The sequence below is a fragment of the Somniosus microcephalus genome, chromosome 21 (genome assembly GCF_052327205.1).
Source record: "Somniosus microcephalus isolate GS21.2 chromosome 21, FLI_Smic_1.0, whole genome shotgun sequence".
In the NCBI taxonomy this organism is placed as follows: Eukaryota; Metazoa; Chordata; class Chondrichthyes; order Squaliformes; family Somniosidae; genus Somniosus; species Somniosus microcephalus.
The window spans coordinates 16,701,171-16,720,480 of record NC_141007.1 but is presented as its reverse complement, the minus strand read 5'-3'; the positions used below and the strand labels follow the sequence as shown (position 1 = coordinate 16,720,480).

Genomic DNA, 19,310 nt, shown 5'->3' with positions numbered 1-19,310 from the left:
CACTATCCTTTTATATATATATAGACTAGCTGGGGGAGCCCGGCGTTGCCGAGGCTTTTTCGAGGGCATGTTGTTGTTGGAAGAGAGAGAGGGAGCAACTGTGGGGGGGAGAGAGAGCGACTGTGGGGGGGAGAGAGAGCGACTGTGGGGGGGTGAGAGAGAGCGACTGGGGGGGAAGAGAGAGAGCGACTGGGGGGAAGAGAGTGAGCGACTGGGGGGGAAGAGAGTGAGCGACTGGGGGGGAAGAGAGAGAGCGATGGGGGGGAAGAGAGAGAGCGACTGGGGGGGGAAGAGAGAGAGCGACTGGGGGGGAAGAGAGAGAGCGACTGGGGGGGAAGAGAGAGAGCGACTGGGGGGGGAAGAGAGAGAGCGACTGGGGGGTGGAAGAGAGAGAGCGACTGGGGGGGAAGAGAGAGAGCAACTGGGGGGAAGAGAGAGCGCGACGGGGGAAGGGAGAGAGTGACTGGGGGGGAAGAGAGAGGAGCGACTGGGGGGGAAGAGAGAGAGCGACTGGGGGGAAGAGAGAGAGCGACTGGGGGGGAAGAGAGAGAGATGGGCGAAGGGAGCCCCCGGTCTCTCTCTCTCCCCCTGTCACTCTCTCGCTCTCTCTCTATCTCCCCAGTCTCTCTCTCTCTCCCCAGTCTCTCTCTCCCTTCGCCCATCTCTCTCGCTTCGCCCATCTCTCTCTCTCTCCCCCAGTCGCTCTCTCTCTCTCCCCCCCTCCCTCACACTCCCCCCCTCTCCCTCACACTCTCCCCCCTCTCCCTCACACTCCCCTCCCTCACACTCTCACCCCCCCACACACTCTTCCCCCCCTCTCCCTACACTCTCCCCCCCTCTCCCTACACTCCCCCCTCCCTACACTCTCTCCCCCCCTCTCCCTACACTCTCCCTACACTCTCCCCCCCTCCCCCCTCTCCCTCCCCCCTCCCTCCCCTCCCACTCACACTCTGCCCCCTCCCACTCACACTCTGCCCCCCTCCCACTCACACTCTCCCCCTCTCCCACTCACACTCTCCCTCTCCCACTCACACTCTCCTCCCCCCCACAAAGGCCCGACCGGACTCACCTCGGTAGCACCTGCTGGTGAACAAGGCGGGCCTTTGGACCCGGTTGGCAGACTCCCGTGTCCGATTGAGATCGGGGACAGCCGTTTAAAAAAAAGCCAGAGCGGGCTCTCGCAGGCGGGCGGCGCATGCGCGGTCAGTGCCAGCGGCGTGAGGCGGCCCGCGGGGAGTAGGCAGGGAAACCCCGCGGGTTGGCGGCCGTTAGAGCGGGGAGTAGGCAGGGAAACCCCGCGGGCTGGCGGCCGTTAGAGAGGCTCACTTCGGGCCCCGACACCGTCAAACCTGAGAGGGGGAAGTAGAGAGAGACAGAGAGGGAAGAGGAGAAGGAGAGAGAGGGAAGAGGAGAAGGAGAGAGAGGGAAGAGGAGATGGAGAGAGAGGGAAGAGGAGAAGGAGAGAGAGAGAGGGAAGAGAGAGAGAGAGAGAAATTTTTGGAGCTTCAAGCCTGCCTGCAGCGGGCCTGGAGACCAGCACCGAGTCCCCCCTGCGCGAGGGTGAGGAGGAGGGGGGAGGTTGCTAAACACAATATAAAACTGAAATAAATTGTTAATTAATTCCCTAACACATAATTCAAATATTTACCTTAGTTCCCTAACACACAGAAAGTGTGGGGGAAAAAATCGTGAAAAATCAAGATGGCGGCCACTCACCTCGGTTCAGAAGGATAAGGCCCGCCCACACACGCACCGATTGGTCGACCGGTCAGGTCACCGAAGCGTAGGATTGGTCAATCGTCGAGTCACTCGACACTCAACTGTAGGACGGCACGCGCCAGGAACCCGCCGTCCGATTGGTCGACCTCGACGTCACACGGTCGCTAATGAGATGCTAATGAGCGGAACGCTGAACGTTTTCGGATACTGCGGGCGGGGTTTTTGTCCGGCCGAAACGTAAATACGCCTATGACCGGTCCGGAATCCTAGCTTTCTTTTGAGGTGACGCGCGCGTCGGTACGCTCTATAACTTTCAAACGTATAGAGAACGGACAGACAGACATCGGGACAGACAGACAGAAGAGCCGCTTTATATATATAGATAATAATAAATAGAATGGAATGCAAAGTTTTCTGTTGGACGCGCACCTCTACTCCAAACTCAGAAGTAAAGTATTTCCATATTCAGCAGTTATCTTTAGCAAGTTATAATTATTAACAAATACAGCACTAAAGAGTATAAGAGCAATGAGCGCTCATTCAGGAAACATCAACCGTAGTCCCAAGCCTCAGCTTACATTTGATGATGACCACCATAATTGGGAATACTTCACCATTGCTTTGTTAGTCCCGTGGATGAAACACCTTGTGGTAGTTGAGTGTTACGTCTGCAGAGATGCAAGATTGGCCAAAGCCCTATTACACAGCAGGAAATCACATTTCCGATTGACCACTGCTAAATATTGAGGCTATCAAAGAGGCCACTGGCCAGATTCTTTCTATTGCCAATTTGAAGGGCAGTGGTACACTGGTTGGAGTGACACAAAGCAAAGATAATGGGGAGAAACTGGTTTAAACTAAATTATTAAGAAACACTGCTTATATGAAGATCTCACAATTCCTGTTCAAACTAAGGTTTGAACTCACGTCTCCGGGCCTTTGGATTACTAGTTCAGTAACATAACCACTACGCTACTGTCCCATAGTGTGTCAGTATTTACAGGGAGTCTCCGGGAGTGTGTCAGTGTTCACAGGGAGTCTCCGGGGAGTGTGTCAGTATTTACAGGGAGTAACACTACTAACACTACTAACAATAACCAGCCCCAGGACAGTGACAGCGTAACACAAAGAATTCGACCCAACACAATCGTCACTAAGCAAAAGGAAAAATATCTGTCATATTGGGCAGAAACAACAAAAACCCAAAACAAACTCAATTGCTACTTGGCCCTAAACAGACAATACAACATGGCTGATTACCTGACCATGGTAAAGGATAGCAAACTGAGAAAAACCTTGACAATGTACAGACTTAGTGAACACAGCCTGGCGATCGAAAAAGGTAGACACAGGCAGACCCGGCTACCAAGAGAGGACAGGATATGCTCTCACTGCAGTCAGGGAGTGGTGGAGACAGAGATGCACTTCCTCACAGCTTGTAGAAAATATCAGGGCATAAGGGAGAATTTCTACCCAAAATTCACAAAAATATGCCCGGAATTCAGAAATTTGAATGACGACCAAAAACTCCCATACCTACTAGGGGAAGAGAGAAATTGTGTAACCTTAGCGGCACACTATGTTATAGCTTGCCATAAACAGAGGGACAACCACTAAATATAAGAAAAGAGTATATACAAATTATATGAATGTATATTTATACACTCAGGGATATATCTGTTTATACACTGTATGGATAGATCTGTGTTTATGTGTTCAACCATGAATGTTTTTCGATGCTTTGGCAACATAAGATGTACCTTGTCATGCCAATAAAGTGATTTGAATTGAATTGAATTGAATGGAGTCTCTGGGAGTGTGCCAGTATTTACAGGGAGTCTCCGGGGAGTGTGTCAGTATTTACAGGGAGTCTCCGGGAGTGTGTCAGTATTTACAGGGAGTCTCCGGGGAGTGTGCCAGTATTTACAGGGAGTCTCCGGGGAGTGTGTCAGTATTTACAGGGAGTCTCCGGGGAGTGTGTCAGTATTTACAGGGAGTCTCCGGGGAGTGTGTCACTATTTACAGGGAGTCTCCGGGGAGTGTGTCAGTATTTACAGGGAGTCTCCGGGGAGTGTGTCAGTATTTACAGGGAGTCTCCGGGAGTGTGTCAGTATTTACAGGGAGTCTCCGGGAGTGTGTCAGTATTTACAGGGAGTCTCCGGGAGTGTGTCAGTATTTACAGGGAGTCTCCGGGAGTGTGTCAGTATTTACAGGGAGTCTCCGGGAGTGTATCAGTATTTACAGGGGATCCCCAGGATTGTCAATATTTACAGGGGATCCCCAGGATTGTCAATATTTACAGGGGATCCCCAGGATTGTCAATATTTACAGGGGATTCCCAAGAATGTCAATATTTATAGGGGATCCCCAGGATTGTCAATATTTACAGGGGATCCCCAGGATTACAATTTTCTCTCTGTTTAGTTTTATTGACTATTAATAAGCACAGATTCGTTTTTTTAAAACCCAGAGATTGGGAACTGCTCTGAAATCCAAGGGGAATGAATGTTTTTTTTTATAGAGAGGCCGATGTCCGGTGATTCTCACCGGTGTCCTTCTAGCTATTGCCGCAATAGACTGACCTGTAACTTGACCTTGACCCCGTCCACAACCACCACCTTATTCTGTAAAACAAGGAGAAAAACTGGTTAACACTGGGAAATGCAGGTAGTGAGCATAGTGAGCACGCCGCCAACGGCTAGTATCAAGCAAACCAACATATAACACAATTATTGAAACCCCCGTATTCTTAGCATGCCCTGCACCACTGGCCGCCCTTCACCACTGGCCGCCCTGCACCACTGGCCGTCCTGCACCACTGGCCGCCCTGCACCACTGGCCGCCCTGCACCACTGGCCGCCCTCCACCACTGGCCGTCCTGCACCACTGGCCGTCCTGCACCACTGGCCGCCCTGCACCACTGGCCGTCCTGCACCACTGGCCGCCCTGCACCACTGGCCGTCCTGCACCACTGGCCGCCCTGCACCATTGGAACACCATGTATGATTGGAACCTCATGTATAATTGGCAGTCAAATAAATGTTTCCAATGTCACTAAGTTAGATTGACCAATTGCTGCACAGCTGCTTTCTGTGATTGGTTGTTAACGCCGTTGTTAGCAGGTATCCCTACACCATGCCATTCACCCCCTCCTCCTGGGAAATTTCACTGGTGTTGCCCCTCTAAAGGGGAGGCAGTTCTTTATATTCTAGGGAGGTTACGTTCCCCTGTCCCCAAAGGTCCCACCCACCAGCCTCTGCAAAATAAGTTCCTGACACCATCAGCACCGCCTCTAAAAGTTCCTACGGTGTCACTCCTTTAAACGGGAGGCACTTGTTCTTATTCCTTTGGGGCTAGTTTTTCTAACCACACTAGTCCAGCAGCTAACTTTAAATCCCTGCACCATTAGGGGTACGATAGCATAGTGCTTATGTTACTGGATTAGTAACTCAGAGACCTGGACTAATGATTTGGTAGATGTGAACACAAATCACACCATGGCAACGGGGGGGAATTTAAATTCAGCTAATTAAATAAATCTGGAATAAAAAGCTAGCACAGGTACACTATCCCTTATCCGAAAGCCTTGGGACCAGCTGAGTTCCAGTTTTCGGAATTTTTCGGATTTCAGAAGGTATTATTATAAGACTGGGAAATTTGTATTTAATATAAATTTTAAAAGTTCAGGCTACCTCTTGCGACTGTTCCATGTCTCATTCCCCTTCCTGCTTCTCTGGAAAGCCGCATATCGGCTGACTCCTACTAAGCTGGCCCGCAAATCAGGTCGGGGGTCGGGTGGGGGCGGAGAAAAGAATATTGGACGGGCCGCGGTTCAGGTCGGGGGGGTCGGGGTCGGTCGGGGGGGGGGTCGGGGTCGGGTCCGGGGGGGGGGGGTCGGGTTCGGGGTCGGGGTCTGAGGGGGGGTCCGGGGGGGTGTCGGGGGGTCGGGATCGGGGGGGGGGTTCCGGGGGGAGAAAAGAATATCGGACGGGCCGCGGTTCGGGTCGGGTCGGGAGAGAAGAATATCGGACGGGCCGTGGTTCGGTTCGGGTCGGGTCGGGGGGAGAAAAGAATATCGGACGGGCCGCTGCAGCTATCGGACAGGCCGCTGTATTGTTGGGTTCACTCTCCCGGTACCTCCTTCACACTGCCCGGCTCGGCCTGCAATCTCCTACCCAGGAGGGAACTCTGTGACCCTCTGCCCTGCTCAGCGTAAGTCGTGCGCCACTCTGGTCATGTCGTGCGCACGACTTACGCTGAACAAAAAAACTTTCGGTTTTTAGAGGTTTTCAGTTTTCGGAAGTTCGGATAAAGGATAGTCTACCTGTATCAGTAATGGTGACCATGAAAATACTGGATTGTTGTAAAAACCCATCTGGTTCACTAATGTCCTTTAGGGAAGGAAATCTGCCGTCTTTACCCGGTCTTGCCGATATGTGACTCCAGACCCACCCACCACATCGACCTAAGCACCGGCTTCAGACATGACAAAAGCATACCGAGCTCAGTCACCCCTGCAGTGTCCTTCTCATTAACATCTGTGGACTTGTGCCAAAATTGGGAGAGCTGTCCGACAGCATAGTATTACTCATAGGGGGAAAAATTGGGTGGTGTCCCTTTGCTAACGTCGCCAGCGCCCTGAAAAAGTTAGCGCCCCACGGCTGGAAATTCATTAGTAGCGCCCCAAGGAGGAGGTGGAGTGGTTCCAGTAGCGCGCCACCCCCTGCTTGGGGCGCTACAACAGAAGATCGCGGAGCAACAGCGCCACGTGCGTCGGCACGTAGTGCTGTGTCGTTGCAATCCACCTCCCCTGATTAAAGGGGAGAGGGGCCTAGTGCTGCGCACACTGGGGAGCGGGGTGCCGGGGAAACTGCCCCCCTCTCAAGAGGACCTGCCCCTTTAACAGCACCACCGCCACTGCAAAAGCGCCCCCTGACCCTATCAGACATATCATCTGGTGATAGGTCAGGGGGTGCAAGCTAAGCTGCGGCCAGGGCGCAAGCGGGGTGTTGCACATGGCGGTGCAGTGCCGCGGAGCGTTACCGGCTTCCGACATCGCTGAATTTCACAGAAGGTGTTAGCAGCGCCATGCCCGGGCACTAGGGAATTTGCGCCTGGCGCTAACAAGAGGTGCAAATTAACCCAACTTTTCCCCCATAATGTCTCAGACTCCTCTATCACCATTCCATCTGTCCTGTCCCACCGGCAGGACAGACCCACCAGGGGTGGCGGCACAGTGGTATACAATCGGGAAGGAGTGGCCCTGGGAGTCCTCAACATTGACTCCGGACCCCATGAAGTCTCATGGCTTCAGGTCAAGCATGGGCAAGGAAACCTCCTGCTGATCACCACCCGCCGCCCTTCCTCAGCTGATGAATCAGTACTCCTCCATGTTGAACACTTGGAAGAAGCACTGAGAGCAGCAGGGGCACTGACTATACTCTGGGTGGGGGACTTCATTGTTCATCACCAAGAGTGGCTCGGTAGCACCACTACTGACCGAGCTGGCCGATTCCTGAAGGACATAACTTCCAGTCTGGGCCTGCGACAGGTGGTGAGAGAACCAACACGAGGGGAAAAACCTACTTGACCTCGTCCTCACCAATCTACCGGTCGCAGATGCATCTGTCTATGACAGTATTGGTAGCAGTGACCACCGCACAGTCTTTGTGGAGACGAAGTCCTGTCTTCACACTGAGGACACCCTCCATCGTATTGTGTGGCACTACCACATGCTAAATGGGACAGATTCAGAACAGATATAAGAACATAAGAACATAAGAAATAGGAGCAGGAGTAGGCCAATCGGCCCCTCGAGCCTGCTCCGCCATTCAATAAGATCATGGCTGATCTGATCCTAACCGCCAATCCACTATCACAGAACCATCTCCTGAATCTAACAGAATTAGACACACGAAATAGGAGCAGGATCAGGCTACACGGCCCCTGGGCCCGCTCCGCTACCCACAGGGCCATGACCGATCCGAACCTAGACTCATGTCCAAATTCCTGCCCGCTCCCCGTAACCCTTAATTCCCTTTACTTCTAGGAAACTGTCTATTTCTGTTTTAAATTTATGTAATGATGTAGCTTCTACAGCTTTTTGGGGAAGCATATTCCATGGACCTACCACCCTCTGAGTGAAGTAGTTCCTCCTCATCTCAGTTTTGAAAGAGCAGCCCCTTATTCTAAGACTATGCCCCCTAGTTCTAGTTTCACCCATCATCGGGAACATCTTCCCCGCATCCACCCGATCCAACCCCTTCACAATCTTATATGTTTCAAATAAGATCGCCTCTCATTCTTCTGAACTCCAATGAGTAGAGTCCCAATCTACTCAACCTCTCCTCATATGTCCATCCCCTCATCCCCGGGATTAACCGAGTGAACCTTCTTTGTACTGACTCGAGAGCAAGTATGTCCTTTCTTAAGTTTGGACACCAAAACTGTACGCAGTATTCCAGGTGCGGTCTCACCAATACCTTGTACAACTGAAGCAATACCTCCCTATTTTTATATTCTATCCCCCTAGCAATGAAAGCCAACATTCCATTGGCCTTCTTAATCACTTGCTGCACCTGCATACTAACCTTTTGAGTTTCGTGCACCAGGACCCCCAGATCCCTTTGTACTTCAGTACTTTCCAGTTTCTTGCCATTAAGATAATAACTTGCTCTACGATTTTTCCTGCCAAAGTGCATAACCTCACACTTTCCAGTATTGTATTCCATCTGCCAAATCTCTGCCCACTTACTTAGCCTGTCGATGTCCCCTTGCAGGTTTTTTATGTCCTCCTCACTCACTACTTTCCCTCCCATCTTAGTATCATCTGCAAACTTTGATATGTTACACTCGGTCCCCTCCTCCAAATCGTTAATATAGATTGTAAAGAGTTGGGGACCCAGCACTGACCCCTGCGGAACACCACTAGTTACTGATTGCCAGTCTAGCAGTTTAAAACTGGGCATCCATGTGGTGCTGTGGGCCATCAGCAGCAGCAGAATTGTATTCCACCACAATCTGTAAACTCATGGCCCAGCATATCCCTCACTCTCACATTACCATCAAGCCAGGGGAGCAACCCTGGTTCAATAAGGAGTGTAGAAGAGCATGCCAGGAGCAGCACCATCTACAAGGCACAAGTAAGGAGTGTGATGGAATACTCTCCACTTGGCTGGATGAGTGCAGCTCCAACAACTCTCAAGAAGCTCGACACCATCCAGGACAAAGCAGCCCGCTTGACTGGCACCCCATCGACCACCTTAAACATTCACTCCCTCCACCACCAGTGCACCGTGGCTGCAGTGTGTACCATCTACAAGATGCACTGCAGCAACTCGCCAAGGCTTCTTCAACAGCATCTCCCAAACCCATGACCTCTTCCACCTAGAAGGACAAGGGCAGCAGGCGGATGGGAACACCACCACCTCCAAGTTCCCCTCCAAGTCACACACCATCCTGACTTGGAAATATATCGCCGTTCCTTCATCGTCACTGGGTCAAAATCCTGGAACTCCCTCCCTAACAGCACTGTGGGAGTACCTTCACCACACGAACTGCAGCGGTTCAAGAGGGTGGCTCACCACCACCTTCTCAAGGGTAATTAGAGATGGGCAATAAATGCTGGCCTTGCCAGTGACGCCCACATCCCAGGAACGAATAAAAAAATGTCATCCCACCTTGTAATTACAGTGCTGTCAGCCCTTTAAAAAGGGAAAATATATCCGAGTGGAGTTGGACTTTGAACTATTTATTAGAATGCCTACATGAGGCTGTAGTTCCTGTTCCAAACCAGCTGCACAGACCTTACATTAACCTACATTAATATCTATCTTCCAGTCTTAGGCCGGCTTTTTATTTGGCCAAGATCCTTTTGAATGATACTCATTCATTGGCCACCAGTAGCTTGGTGTCATCAACAGATTTTACAACATCACAGGAAGTATTCTCCTCTGTCTCAGGAATGAATTGTGTGAACAGTGGGGGGACCCAGTAGAACGTTAACACACCCCACTCTCACTGCTCCCCGCACAGACCCTTTCCTATTCACCACCATTTCCCATTCCCCAGCTGGTTTTCAATCCAGCAGCTAATTTGCCATCCGTGAGATTTGTTTTTGTCGACGGTCTCGCATAAGGAACCTTATCAAATGCCTTCCCGGAATGCTAAGTAAGTTCACCAGTCCTGCAACTCCAACTCAGAGGGAGCGTGGGCTGGAGATTAGGAGGCCAAACTTCAATTTACGCTCCCTTTGGGTGTGGCTCCCAGTGGGGAGTGCGGAATCGGTGAATTTACCCTCGTACCTCCTGGACAGCCCTAATCCACCAGTTTAGTTACAGAATCCCAGCATGTTAGTGAGACATAACATAAGAAATAGGAGCAGGAATAGGCCACTTGGCCCCTTGAGCCTGCTCCGCCATTCAATAAGATCATGGCTGATCTTGGGCTCAAAGCCACTTCCCGCCCGCTCCCCATAACCCTTCACTCCCTTATCTTGCAAAAATCTGTCGATCTCCACCTTAAATGTGTTTAATGACCCAGCCTCCACGGCTCTCTGGGGCAGAGAATTCCACAGATTTACGACCCTCAGAGAAGAAATTCCTCCTCATCTCAGTTCTAATAGAGCGACCCTTTATTCTGAGACTGTGCCCCCGAGTTCTAGATTTCCCCACGAGGGGAAACATCCTCTCTGCATCTACCTTGTCGAGCCCCCTCAGTATCTTATATGTTTCAATAAGATCACCTCTCATTCTTCTAAATTCTAATGCGTATAGGCCCAGCCCGCTCAACCTTTCCTCATAAGTCAACCCCCTCATCTCTGGAATTAACCGAGTGAATCGTCTCTGAACTGCCTCCAATGCAAGTATATCCTTCCTTAAATAAGGAGACCAAAGCTGTACGCAGTACTCCAGGTGTGGTCTCACCAATACCCTGATTCTAGGTCTATGCTGACTGCTGCTTATGACCGCTGTGCTCTTTGGAATATAGGAACATAGGAATTGGTCAGTGGTCTATTTAACTATGGGGAGCATTGTGGTGGAGGCGGGGATTGTAGCGGAGTGACCAAAGTTCGATTCACGGTTCAGTCTTTCTCGTGTTACACCAGCCAGCTCCTGCTCCCTAAAAGGCACAGCTCTTCACACTTAGAGGGGAATTCCGTGGAGTTTTCACAATCCGCTGGGGTTATTTTGATGGAAGATCGGCCCCAAGCCCTACAAACACGATGTAACTGTCCGTTTAGGAATTTTCTGCCGTGTTTCCGTCAATCTTCCACCGACGTTAGGACGGGTGAGAGGGAGATTCCCGCGGGAATTCACCCCCAGAGAGTTCATTAAACTATCACTGGCATTGTTCCTGTTTCTTTAAAAAAGCCCCTCCTGAGAAATTCGGCGGGGCATTGCTGAGGCGCTACCCGAGTGCGCCGCGCCCCCGCCAGTAGTGCAGCAGAAATTCAGCTGCGCCCCGCGAGGCAGCCATGGGCGATGTCAGCACCAGCCTCGCGGGTCGCGAACCGGGCCGTGGCGTGGTCCTGGCCGAAATCGCGCAGCCCAGCACCGCGTCCTGGTGCCGGTCTGCGGCACCACGCCGGTCTGGTGGCCGAGTGTGGGGCCATTGGAGGCCCTGCAGAGTGCGCAGCGGCCCCTCCCCTTTAACTAAAGGGGCGGGGCATTGAAACGCGGCAGCGCTCCGCGGAGCGACCGCCAAGCGCTGCCGATCGCGCCCCCACATCGCCTCGGTTACCGCCCCACCAGGAAGTGGAGCGCCCGGCATTGCGCTCCACTTCCTGTGCGGGGCAGTAAGCCGAATTTAGCCGCTGGGGCGGTACTTCCGTGCCGGGCTCTAAATGTCCGGCCTTAACTCGGTTACCGCCCCCAATCGGGGGGCGTAACTGAATTGCGCGCCCTAGGAGCGTGCACATTTAGCGGGACTGGGCACGCAGCACTGGCACAGACGGAGCAGAGTGTGTATTTGACGGGTGTTGATGACTTCGATGAAATGAACAGTTAAGGATTTAGCCTTCATGTGATCCCTGCAGTGTGAGTCAGTGAATCAATTAAAAGTGTAAAGGGCGATAGTTTCTGCTCTGAAATGCCACAATTTTCATAAGAGTGCTGAAGATTAATGAGAATCCCATTACCAGCTCCCCATGCAATGGCATAATCACAAACCCAGTGGCATTTAACAGCAGCATATAAAAGCAGGTAGAAGATTCGAGGGTGCCTCTATTAAGCAGCAGTGAATGAGAGCTGCCAGTTAGCAGTCAGACGCCTCTCTCTCGAAGCTCATTTGCAGCCTCTTGATATTCGGAGTTACTAATGTGTCATGTTGCAGTACCAGGTGTGAAGGCAAACACTTCACCACTGACCTTCAAGTCAATTATTTTTTTTGACTCTTAATCAGGTCAATGAAATGGCTTCCTCTGAAAATACAGAACAGTGATTCCTAAATTCTGAATTAACCAACACCAGAGAAAGAGAGACTTGCATTCCTATAGCGCCTTCCGCAACCTCAGGACATCCCATAATGCTTCACAGCCAATGAAGTACTTCTGAAGTGTAGTCACTGTTGTAATGTAGGAAACCGCGGCCGTCAATTTGCACACAGCAAGATCCCACACACAGCAATGAGATAAATGACCAGATAATCTGTTTTTAGTGATGTTGGTTGAGGGATAAATATTGGCCAGGACACCAGGAAGAACTCCCCTGCTCTTCTTCGAAATAGTGGCCATGGGATCTTTTATGTCCTCTTGAGAGAGCAGACGGGGTCTCGGTTTAACGTCTCATCCGAAAGGTAACACTTTTGACAGTGCAGCACTCCTTCAGTACTGCACTGGGAGTGTCAGCATAGATTCTGTGCTCAAGACGCTAGAGTGGAACTTGAACCCACAACCTTCTGACTCCGGGTCAAGAGTGCAGCCCACTGAGCCACGGCTGACACCTTGAAGCTCTCCCTGGAAATAAACCCATGTTTTTTTGAATTTCAGCTATTTTATATTTGTTTTTCTTTCCCTGCATGCCTCATCCCAGTTTGGCATAAAAATAAAACAAAAAAGGTGACTCAACCGTGGCTAACAAGGGAAATTAGGCATAGCATAATATCCAAGGAGAGGACATATAAATTGGCCAGAAAAAGCAATAATCCTGAGGATTGGGAGCAGTTTAGGATTCAACAAAGGAGGACAAAGGGATTAATTAAGAAGGGGAAAATAGAATACGAGAGTAGGCTTGCAGGGAACATATAAACTGACTGTAAAAGCTTTTATAGATAAGAGAAAAAGATTGGTGAAGTCAAGCGTAGGTCCCTTGCAGTCAGAATCAGGGGAATTTATAATGGGGAACAAAGAAATGGCTGACCAATTAAATACATATTTTGGTTCTGTCTTCACAAAGGAGGACATAAATAACCTCCCAGAGATGTCGGGGAACGTAGGGTCTGATGAAAGGGAGGAACTGAAAGAAATCAGTATTTGTAGGGAAATGGTGTTAAGGAAATTGATGGGATTGAAGGCCGATAAATCCCCAGTGCCTGATAATCTACATCCTAGGGTACTTAAGGAAGTGGCCCTAGAAATAGTAGATGCATTGTTGATCATCTTCCAACATTCGATGGAATCTGGAACAGTACCCATGGATTGGAGGGTAGCTAATGTTACCCCACTATTCAAAAAAGGTGGTAGAGAGAAAACGGGGAATTACAGACCGGTAAGCCTGACATCGGTAGTGGGTAAAATGCTAGAGTCCATCATAAAAGATGTAATAGCAGAGTACATGGAAAACAGTGACAGGATCGGACAAAGTCAACATGGGTAAATCGTGCTTGACTAATCTACTGGAATTTTTTGAGGATGTATCTGGTAAAATAGATAAGGGAGATCCAGTGGATGTGGTGTATTTGGACTTTCAGAAGGCTTTCGATAAGGTCCCGCATAAGAGATTAGCGTGTAAAGTTAAGGCACATGGGATTGGGGGCAAGGTACTGAGTTGGATAGAGAACTGGTTGGCGGACAGAAAGCAAAGAGTTGGAATAAACGGGTCTTTTTCCGAGTGGCAGGCAGTGACTAGTGGGGTACCGCAGGGATCGGTCCTTGGACCCCAGCTGTTCACAATATATATTAATGATCTAGACGAGGGAACTAGATGTAATATCTCCAAATTTGCAGATGACACAAAGCTGGGTGGGCGTGTGTGCTGTGAGGAGGATGCCGAGAAACTCCAGGATGATTTGGACAGGTTGGGTGATTGGGCAGAAGCATGGCAGATGCAATATAACGTGGATAAATGTGAGGTTATCCGCTTTGGTGGGAAAAACAGGAAGGCAGATTATTATCTGAATGGCAATAGATTGGGAGAAGGGGAAGTGCAACAAGACCTGGGTGTCCTTGTGCACCAGTCGCTGAAGGTGCAGGTGCAGGTGCAGCAGGCGGTTAAGAAGGCAAATGGTATGTTGGCCTTCGTAGCGAGAGGGTTTGAGTACAGGAACAAGGATGTCTTGCTGCAGTTGTACAGGGCCTTGGTGAGACCACATCTTGTGTATTGTGTGCAGTTTTGGTCGCCTTATCTGAGGAAGGATGTTCTTGCCATGGAAGGAGTTCAGCGAAGATTCACCAGGCTGATACCTGGGATGGCAGGAATGACGTATGAGGAGAGATTGGGTCGACTGGGCTTGTACTCGCTGGAGTTTAGAAGAATGAGAGGGGATCTCATTGAAACTTATAAAATTCTGACAGGACTGGACAGAGTAGATGCAGGAAGGATGTTCCCGATGGTCGGGGAGTCCAGAACCAGGGGTCACAGTCTAAGGATGAGGGGTAAGCCATTTAGGACAGAAATGAGGAGGAATTTCTTCACCCAGAGAGTGGTGAACCTGTGGAATTCTCTACCACAGAAGGCAGTAGAGGCCAATTCATTAAATATATTCAAGAAGGAGTTGGATATATTTCACAAGGCTAAAGGGATCAAGGGGTATGGGGAGAAAGCAGGGACCGGGTACTGAATTTGGATGGTCGGCCATGATCGCATTGAACGGCGGAGCAGGCTCGAGGGGCCGAATGGCCTACTCGTGCTCCTATCTTCTATGTTTCTATGTTACTAATCCCACACCTGGGTGTGGGGCTGTGAGTCACAGGATGCTCCATAACCAACTCCAAGGCTTCTGCTCAGGTGAGGCCATCACAGCTATAGAGGTATTTTACCCACACTGTGGATCTCAGACCCGACAATAACTCTAACAATTTGCATCTATGCAGAACCTTTAACACAGTAAAATGTCCCAAGGCGCTTCACAGGAGTGTAATCAGAGAAGAAAATTGGCACTGAGCCAAAGAAGGAGACATTAGGGCAGGTGACCAAAAGCTTGGTCAAAGAGGTAGGTTTTAAGGAGCGTCTTAAAAGGAGGGAGAGGGAGAGAGGTTTGGGGAGGGTATGCAGAGCGGAGGGCCGAGGCAGCTGAGGGCACGGCCATCAATGGTGAACCAATTAAAATTGGGGATGTGCAAGAGGCCAGACTTGGAGGAGCGCAGAGATCTCGGAAGGTTGCAGATCTGGAGGAAATAACAGAGATAGGGAGGGGCGAGACCATGGAAGGATTTGAAAATAAAGATGAGAATTTTAAAATTTGAGGCATTGCTGGATCTGGAGCCAATGTAGGTCAGGGGGTGATGGGTGAACGGGACTTGGTGCAAGTTAGGACACGGGCAGTGTTTTTGATGAGCTGAGGTTTTCAGAGCTGGAAGATGGGAGGTCGGCCAGGAAAGCATTGGAATAGTTGAGTCTGGAGGTAACAAAGAGATGGATGAGGGTTTCAGCAGCAAATGAGCTGAGGCAGGGGGCGGAGTCGGGTGATGTTATGGAGGTGGAAATAGGCAGTCTTGGTGATGGAGAGGGTATGGGGTCTAAAGCTCAGCTCGGGGTCAAGTAGGACGTCGAGGTTGCGAGCAGTGTGGTTCAGCCGGAGACATTGCACTGCCAGGGACACTCCACCCTGGGCGACCGTGTACCCGCACTGCTCACCCGCCCCTTCTTCCCAATCTCTGTTGCTCACCCGCCGCAGTGATGCTGACCGGAAACTCACGACCGCAAGGCCATCGCCCGTACTCCAGCTCAGGCCTCGCAGCAGGGCTGTGTTGGCAGGCCCGAGATCACCTTCTAAACCGTCGCGATCCTCTGGAGGTGGCACCTCAGCAGCCTGGACATTTCAGCCCTCCCTCTCCCACTCGCCCACCCTCTGCACTCCCATTGCAGGCTGTGGGGGTACGGTGTTCATTCTGCTGCCAGTGTATGACCATGGCAGGCAGGTTGCGGGGGGTGGTGGGGCCTTTAAGCAACATATAAGTGAATAACAGCATGGATTCAAGATTAATCACAGCATGCTGCATTGTTAATTTTATTTTTAGGCCTCTCTATGATCCTTGCACTTCTGCTCAATTGCCGACACTTGTTTGCTAAGTGACGTTCTGTGGAAAGGTTAAACCTGCTGCCTTTCTGCCTGGGCCTGACCCCCTGTTGTCATGGTGATCTGGTGTCAGCTCGCCGAGCAGCTCCTCAGCACCACTTAACTCTGCCTGGCCCGTGGACTGAGCACAGACAGGTGAGCAGGTTACAGGTGTAACCCCCGCTAATTGTCTATTCTCGTGTAGATTTATTACCCCCCTCCGCCCTCCCTCCCGCATCTCTCGGGCTGTGGCCAAGCTCCCGGTTCCACAAGGACCAGAAACCATCCGAAATCTCGCCCAAGGCGGCGAGTGTCGCTCGGCTGGTTCTTTGGCGATGGAGGGTAGGACAGCCAAACCAGATCTTGTCCTCGCCCTGCACGCATTTTAACCTAATCCGCCTGGCGGGAACGGGGCGGAATTGAGTCAGACGTCCGCCACGCGATTTTACTCTCCACTGAAGTCATAGTGTGTGCGTGCAGATTAAAGAGCAGGACCTCAAAGGTTGTAATCTCTGGATTACTCCCGGTGCCACGTGCTAGTGAGTATAGGAATAGGAGGATAGAGCAGATGAATGCGTGGCTAAAGAGTTGGTGCAGGAGGGAGGGCTTTAGTTTCCTGGATCACTGGGCCTGCTTCTGGGGAAGGTGGGACTTGTACAAGTCGGACGGGTTGCACCTGAACCAGAGCAGGACAAATATCCTTGCGGGGAGGTTTGCTAGCACTGTTCGGGGGGGTTTAAACTAAAATGGCAGGGGGTTGGGAACCTGAGCAGGGAGACAGAGGAAAGGGAAACAGAGATAAAAGCAAAAGATAGGAAGGAGAAAAACAAAGGTGGCAGTCAGAGAAATCAACGGTTTAAATCAAACGTGGCCACAGTAAATAATAATTCTAATAGGTCTAAGAGCATTAAAAAAACAAGCCTGAAGGCTTTGTGTCTTAATGCGAGGAGCATTTGTAATAAGGTGGATGAATTGGCTGCGCAAATAGAGGTAAACGAATATGATTTGGTTGGGATTACGGAAACGTGGTTCAAGAATGGCCAAGACTGGGAACTCAACATCCAGGGGTATTCGATATTCAGGAAAGATAGACAAAAAGGAAAGGGAGGTGGGGTAGCATTACTGGTTAAAGAAGGGATTAATACAATTGTAATGAAGGATATTAGCTCTGATGATGTGGAATCTGTATGGGTAGAATTGAGAAATACTAAGGGGAAAAAAACATTAGTGGGAGTGGTATATAGACCTCCAAACAGTAAGGCGGAGGTTGGGGATGGCATTAAAAGGGAAATTAAAGAAGCGTGCAATAAGGGCACAGCAATCATCATGGGTGACTTTAATCTACATATAGATTGGGCCAACCAAATGAGTAACAATACTGTGGAGGAGGAATTCCTGGAGTGTTTACGGGATGGTTTCCTGGACCAATATGTCGAGGAACCAACCAGAGATCAGGCCATCTTAGACTGGGTATTATGTAACGAGAAAGGATTAATTAGCAATCTTGTTGTACGAGGCCCCTTGGGTCGGAGCGATCATAATATGATCGAATTCTTCATTAAGATGGAGAATGAAGTAGTTGACTCAGAGACAAGGGTCCTCAATTTAAATAAAGGAAACTACGATGGTCTGAGGAGCGAGTTGGGTAGGATTGATTGGGGAATGGCACTCAACGGGTTGACGGTGGATAGGCAATGGCAAACGTTCAAAGACCGAATGGATGAGCTACAGAATTTGTTCATCCCAGTTTGGCATAAAAATAAAACAAAAAAGGTGACTCAACCGTGGCTAACAAGGGAAATTAGGGATAGCAAAAGATCCAAGTATAGGACATATAAATTGGCTAGAAAAAGCAATAATCCTGAGGATTGGGAGCAGTTTAGGAGTCAACAAAGGAGGACAAAGGGATTAATTAAGAAAGAGAAAATAGAATATGAGAGTAAGCTAGCAGGGAACATAAAAACTGACTGTAAAAACATTTATAGATATGTGAAGAGAAAAAGATTGGTGAAGTCAAGCGTAGGTCCCTTACAGTCAGAATCAGGGGAATTTATAATGGGAAACAAGGAAATGGCAGACCAACTAAATACATACTTTGGTTCTGTCTTCACAAAGGAGGACACAAATAACCTCCCAGAGATGCCGGGGAACATAGGAGCTGATGAAAGGGAGGAACTGAAAGAAATCAGTATTTGTAGGGAAATGGTGTTAGGAAAATTGATGGGACTGAAGGCCGATAAATCCCCAGGGCCTGATGGCCTACATTCCAGGGTACTTAAGGAAGTGGCCCTAGAGATAGTAGATGCATTGCTGGTCATCTTCCAGAACTCGATAGACTCTGGAACGGTACCCATGGATTGGAGGGTAGCTAATGTTACTCCACTATTCAAAAAAGGTGGTAGAGAAAAAGCAGGGAATTATAGACCGGTAAGCCTGACATCGGTAGTGGGGAAAATGCTAGAGTCTATTATAAAAGATGTAATAGCAGAGCACTTGGAAAGCAGTGACAGGATCGGACAAAGTCAACATGGATTTACAAAAGGTAAATCCTGCTTGACTAATCTACTGGAATTTTTTGAGGATGTAACTGGTAAAATAGATAAGGGAGAACCAGTGGATGTGGTGTATTTGGACTTTCAGAAGGCTTTCGATAAGGTCCCACATAAGAGATTAGCGTGCAAAATTAAGGCACATGGGATTGGGGGCAAAGTATTGACTTGGATAGAGAACTGGTTGGCGGACAGAAAGCAAAGAGTTGGAATAAACGGGTCGTTTTCCGAGTGGCAGGCAGTGACTAGTGGGGTACCGTAAGGATCGGTCCTAGGACCCCAGCCGTTCACAATATATATTAATGATCTGGATGAGGGAATTGGATGTAATATCTCCAACTTTGCAGACGACACAAAGCTGGGTGGGAGGGTAAGCTGTGAGGAGGATGTCGTGAAACTCCAGTACGATTTGGACAGGTTGGGTGATTGGGCAGAAACATGGCAAATGCACTATAACGTGGATAAATATGAGGTTATCCACTTTGGTGGGAAAAACAGGAAGGCAGATTATTATTTGAATGGCAATAGATTGGGAGAAGGGGAAGTGCAAAGAGACCTGGGTGTTATTGTGCACCAGTTGCTGAAGGTAAGCATGCAGGTGCAGCAGGC

At 49.8% G+C, this 19,310-nt stretch overlaps 1 protein-coding gene across 2 annotated transcripts in view; it reads right to left on the bottom strand.

The window, feature by feature from the left end:
- Window positions 1-19,310, bottom strand: part of LOC147102617 (ras-related protein Rab-37-like) — a 505,661-nt gene that overhangs the window by 98,026 nt on the left and 388,325 nt on the right. For both annotated transcript variants that reach the window (XM_085963264.1, XM_085963265.1), the window contains exon 3: window positions 4,302-4,343. In XM_085963264.1, coding sequence (XP_085819390.1) covers window positions 4,302-4,343 — 42 coding nt within the window. The remainder of the gene's footprint in view (window positions 1-4,301; window positions 4,344-19,310) is intronic.